Genomic DNA, 5,821 nt, shown 5'->3' on the forward strand with positions numbered 1-5,821 from the left:
TCTCAATGCTCTGTTTAGTATATGGTGTTCTCGACTTGATTATCTATCCTCCTGTTTAGTTTTGCTCTCAACGTAAGGTAATTAGTAGCTAGGTCGTTAGGTCTCAGGACGATTTGTCCCTCTTAGGTGATATTTTGTTAATTAACCTGAGATTCCATAATATCTTGTTGTATTTATAAAGTATCTACTCATGTTCAAAAATTTGAATGTTTTCCCCTGTTTTGATAAAGTTTTGATCTCAAATCATTTTCACTTATTGTTTTATGTACATGTTAATGTGCTTGACTGCCTTTGAAGTTTCTGGTGCGTCCATGCTTGCAGAATTATTTCATATTAGGTTGAAAATCAAGTGATCTACTACACAACAATTGTTTGCATTTGCCCCTTCAGTTATTGTCCAACATTTTTTCAAATCATCAAAGTTTTCAAACCATGTCAAACACCTATTTAGCTAATGTTGTTTTCCTGGTCATTTCCTCATTTCCTATTTCCTACTTTGGTGATCTACATGATGCTTCTTTATCTATGCATGATTCCTTTATAACGATAGCTTTGTTTTCTTTTACTGTCATTGGATCCTAATCCTTAGCCTTTTTCTCTACATGTATTATTTGCTTTGAATCCAAAAATGGATTCAATTTCTCGCTGCATTTTCTTCACGGTCATTGAGGCTCGTCATCTCCATCGAGTCAACTCTTAGAGAAAGTTCAACATCAATCTCGTGACACAATGAATATAGGGAGTCGAAAGAAGAAGAAATGGGTTAAAGTCCCATTCTTGAAGCGGCTAAGAGACAAAAGTCTCATTTATTATTTTGTTTCGTTTAATTATTGTTGTCTTTATTTATTTTATTCATTCATTTGGGTCATGAATTCAAGGTTGTATTTAATACAGGTGGAGTGAAAATTGAGCCAAAAAGGGCTCAGAAACATAGAATTAGGACAGGTGAAAAAATGTGGGTCAGAGACCCAACTAGATTAGGACAGGGGCGACGGTTTGGGCTCAAAGAGCCTAAATCACTATTTCTCCCTTTTCCATTTTCCCTTTTCCTTTTTGCTTACTTGTTTTATGTGCTTCTTGCGAACCTAGTCAAATCCTTAGTTAAGTCGCTAAACACCGAAATACTTTCAAAATCGCTTTCTTTCCAAAAATCAATCACTTTTTGAAGTTAATTAAAGACGATTTTCAAACAGTCCGGATAACCGCAAGTTAGTGGATGTTTTAGGTGCCTAACACCTTCCTAAAACATTAATAGGAACCACTTACCCGGAATTCTCTAAACTTGAACGATTTTCCTGTTTTGAATCGTTAAAGTGTTTTATAAAGGTTTTCTTAATTCCTTTTCAAAATTAAGTGGCGACTCTTTCAAAAGTCAAAATTTCTCCGCAAAACAAGGGTCATCTCCAACGTTAAAAATATAATAATCAGGACCAAAGTCTTTTTCTACTCTAACTCGTTTACTTCTTCTTAACTCAAAATTATCATTTTCATTATTATTTAAAGTAGAAGTAGAAGAACTAGGTAGTGTCAAAATATTTTCTTTAGTCCCATGACCCCCATTATTTTTAGAATAAAAAGGGAATTTATCTTCATGAAAAATTGCATCACCTGATTCTATTATCACGCTATCTTCAAGATTATAAAATCTATAGGTTGTACTATTTGAAGCATAATCAAGAAAAGCACAAGTAGTAACTTTTTTACCCAATTTAGAGATTTTAGGATTCATTAACCTCACATAGGCTAGACAACCCCAAACTCTTAGATATCCCAAATTTGGCTTATGACCTTTCCACAATTCAAAAGGCGTTAATTTCGTTTTTTTATTAGGCAAACGATTTAACACATAACAAGCAGTTAAAAGAGATTCACCCCAAGAACTTAAAGGTGCACATGCCTCAATTAACATGGCATTAGTCAATTCAATCAAAGTTCTATTCTTCCTTTCCGCTACACTGTTAGATGCAGGAGAATAAGGAGGAGTAGTTTCATGAATTATACCCAATGATCTTACAAAAGAATTAAACTTAAGTGACTCATATTCATGGCCTCTATCACTTCTAATTCGTTTTATCTTTCTATTAAATTGATTTTCAACTTCATGGAGAAAATTTTTAAAATTCTCAAATGCATCACTTTTATTTTTCATTAAATAAATATATGTAAACTTAGAAAAATTATTAATGAAAGTGATGAAATATCTATTTTCTCCATGAGTAAAAATTCCACCAAGTTCACAAATATCACCATGAACTAATTCTAATAAATCAGTTTTTCTTTCACCACGGAAGTGAGGCCTTTTTGTGATTTTAGCTTTACTACAAGCTTCACATTTTTCAAAAAAAATTTTGATCATTGAAATTAATCCTAAACTACTCATGATTCCTACATATCGTTCATTTATATGACACAAACGAGCATGCCAAAAATTAGTAGAAGAAAGCATGTAAACAGAAGTAAATGCTTTATTCATTTCAACATTCAATTTGAACATACCATCACATGCATACCCTTTCCCCACAAAAATGTTATTTTTTACAATTACATACTGGTTAGATTCAATAATCTGTTTGAAGCCCGCCTTATTAAGAAGAAAACTCGACATTAAATTTTTTCTTATGGAAGGAGTATATAGCATATCTTTTAAGATTAATACTCTTCTAGAAGTAAATCTCAATTCGACATCTCCCACTTCAAGTACTTGACTTGTGTGTGAATCTCCAAGCATGACGATTTTGGGCTCCTCAAAATTTTTATAATTTTTAAATCAGTCTTTGTCATAACAAACATGACGGTTTGCACCAGAGTCAGCCCACCATCCATCAACATTCTCCACCATATATATGTCTTTTATCATCGCCACAAATAGTTCTTCGGTAACATTTACCTGAGGTGTAGGCACACGTTTTCGAAACTTGCAAAATCGAACAATATGCCCACTCTTGCCACAGATAAAGCATGGTCCTTTTTGTTGTTCATGTTGACTTTTTGCTTGGTTATTTCCACCATTATTATTATTGGGGTGTCTACCATTATTTTTCTTGAATTTTTTCTTCTTAGGCTTCAAAACAATATTTTTGTTAGGTTCATTGGTAGAATTACTTGAAGTTAAATTTACCTTCGGTGTGATGTTGTTCTCTTCTATTTTCATAAGTGCATCTTGGCCCCTTTCTTTTTCTTCCATACGGTTTCTCATTATTAAAGTCTCAAGAGATGTTTCCTTTTGCTTGTGACGCATAGTTTTTTGAAATTCTTTCCACAAAGGTGAAAGTTTATCAATTATGCCACAAACAATAAGGTTATCTCTAATTTTTATTTCCTCAGATCTGAGCTCGCCAACAATCATTACAAAATCCTGAGCTTGGTCTGCCACTGATTTATTGTCCACCATTTGGAAATGGAAAAATCTACTGGCTGCATATTTTTTCGCTCCCTCCTCCTCAGTGTCACACTTACTCTGCAAGGCTTTCCAATTTTTTTTGCACTAGAATAAGTTCTATCATAATAATCATAAAAATTATCTGATAGACAATTAAGTAAAAAGTAACGACACTTATAGGAGTCATTATTATATCTTTCTACTTTCTCTTGATGAGAAAGATATTCTTCATCAATCATGTTAGAGTCATCTACTTTATTAGGGTTCTTCTCCGTTAACACATAAGAGACATGGAGAAAACTTAAGTAGAAAAGAACTTTACCCTTCCACCTTTTAAAGTGGGTACCGTCGAACCGGAATGGTTTGTTCAGATCACCCAGCTTGACATCCGCGAAATTTTTAGTTGTTGCCATCCTATGAATCTCCTTAAAAATTGTTGGTGAAAATCTCAATAAAATTGCAGTGATATTACAACTGATTTACAATTGAAAATTACAAATGAATAAAGAAAAATATTATTTCTTCTTATACGGCTGAGGCGTGAATATCTAGCTCTCTTTAAGGAGATTCAAGTTCACTGCGGTAATTATCTCTTCGGTCCAGCAGTAACACATATTGACTTGTCCCCTCCAAAATACAACAGGCTACACAATATAACTCAATACTCTGTACTAGAATTAAGTTCAAAACTCCACAATATAACACCTCCCTTTAACTAATAAACTCTCGTGAATTTGTATTACAGTATTCTTGTTATTCTTCTTCTGCCGTGCAACTCTCTTCTATTTATAGAAGATGAAAAGAAAAAAAAAACTTTCAATTATAAAGCATTGTGCTATTGATGATTAGCAGACAAGGTATTGTGCTCCATAATGAAAAGCACTTTTAAAAGTTATTCCCAACAAAGAATGGGCTAAAGCAAAATGATTCGGGCAGCACTTTGAAAAAGCCTTTAATGAAGGATATAAAAATATTAAAAAATGTATAAAGTAACTTCAGCTAATAATAAAGAGTAATCAATTAAATTAAGGGTATAATGGAAAAAAAATTATTTTATCTTGATAAGTAAAATAGGACAAGTAAAATGGAACATCAAATTAAAAAATTTGGAACGAATAAAATGAGACGGAGGAAGTAGCAAATTTTTATAAATTTTGGTAACTGATTTAATAATTTATAGTTTGCATTTTATTCCTACAACTTCTTAAAAATTAAAATTTTGATAATTATACAATGAAGAAAGCTAAAAAAGAAAGAAAAAAGTGTTTTCCTAAATTAAACTAACCCAACCCCCATGAACACCCTCAATTAAGCACATTGGTGCGCACGTTCCCCATTTAAAAAACGTTATTAATATAGGGGCAAAGGTACAAATATATCCTCGAAATTTGATAAATGGTATAAATATACTATCCGCCATACTTTGGGTATAAATATACCCCTACCGTTAATGAAAAGGTGTAAATATACCCTTATCTCTAACGGCAGGACACGTGTCACGATCGTGTTCTTTCATTAATGATAAGGGTATATTTATACCATTTATCAAAGTTTGAAGGTATATTTGTACCTTTTCCATTTTTATAATTTACTTTCTTCGTTTCATATTAGTTGATCATTTTATTATTTATTAAAAATAATTATTTTATATTAATTGTCCGTTTTACTAAATCAAAAAAACATTGATTAAATTTAAATTATATTATCCTCGTAGTTAATTGATTCTGAAAGTCTTCACATTCGTTTATAAAGTTTTGAAGAAATTTTTTATGGTGTGAATTCGTAAAAGAAAAACTTACCAAAATATACTATATGTAAAAACTTTTACCATTTATAGCTGTATAATTTTAATATATGTATAATCTTACTATCTAATAAGAGGGAAAGGCCACAGAAGCAGGCAACTCTCCGTCAGCAAGCCTGCTACTCTTGCCTGCTTCATCAACTACTTGCTCCATGATTTTACTATATCATTTCTAATTAATTATTATAAGTCATTTATAAATTAAAAAATTAATAACCTAAATATATAGGGACGATCGTGTGTGGTGTTCACTGGATTTGGGGGTGGGGTTGAGGAAGATGATGAAAGGGGGGCGGGGGGTGGAGAAAGGTGGGAGGGGCGGGGAGGGGCTATGAAGAAGATGACTTGGGGATTTTGATTTGGGGGGAAGGGGAAAATTAAATTTTATAATTTTTTTTATAATTATTTAAATTAAAAAATTATCAAGTGTCAATATTTGATTGGTGTTTTTTTTATTTTAATTAAAAATAGTTATTTAACAATTAATTTAAAGAAAAATGACAAATGTCATAATATTATTGGTCACTTTACACGTCATCGGCGCGTGTAATTCACGCACATGATATATTTTTGCTGATTCAGCAAAAGGTACCAAAATGACACACTTTATGGCTACTTGAGGTGCCAAAAGTGAGCTT

General features: G+C 32.1%; 1 protein-coding gene across 1 annotated transcript; it reads right to left on the reverse strand.

Moving 5' to 3' along the window:
• Window positions 1-2,567: 2,567 nt before the first annotated feature.
• LOC107848247 lies at window positions 2,568-3,838 on the reverse strand. The gene is made up of 2 exons (XM_047399788.1): window positions 3,702-3,838; window positions 2,568-3,465 (listed from the first exon to the last, which is right to left on the reverse strand). Exons 1-2 carry the CDS (start codon window positions 3,790-3,792, stop codon window positions 2,768-2,770), a joined length of 789 nt encoding a protein of 262 aa, XP_047255744.1. The 5' UTR covers window positions 3,793-3,838; the 3' UTR covers window positions 2,568-2,767.
• Between the last annotated feature and the right edge of the window lie 1,983 nt (window positions 3,839-5,821).

The sequence above is a fragment of the Capsicum annuum genome, chromosome 11 (assembly GCF_002878395.1).
Source record: "Capsicum annuum cultivar UCD-10X-F1 chromosome 11, UCD10Xv1.1, whole genome shotgun sequence".
Taxonomy (NCBI): domain Eukaryota; kingdom Viridiplantae; phylum Streptophyta; class Magnoliopsida; order Solanales; family Solanaceae; genus Capsicum; species Capsicum annuum.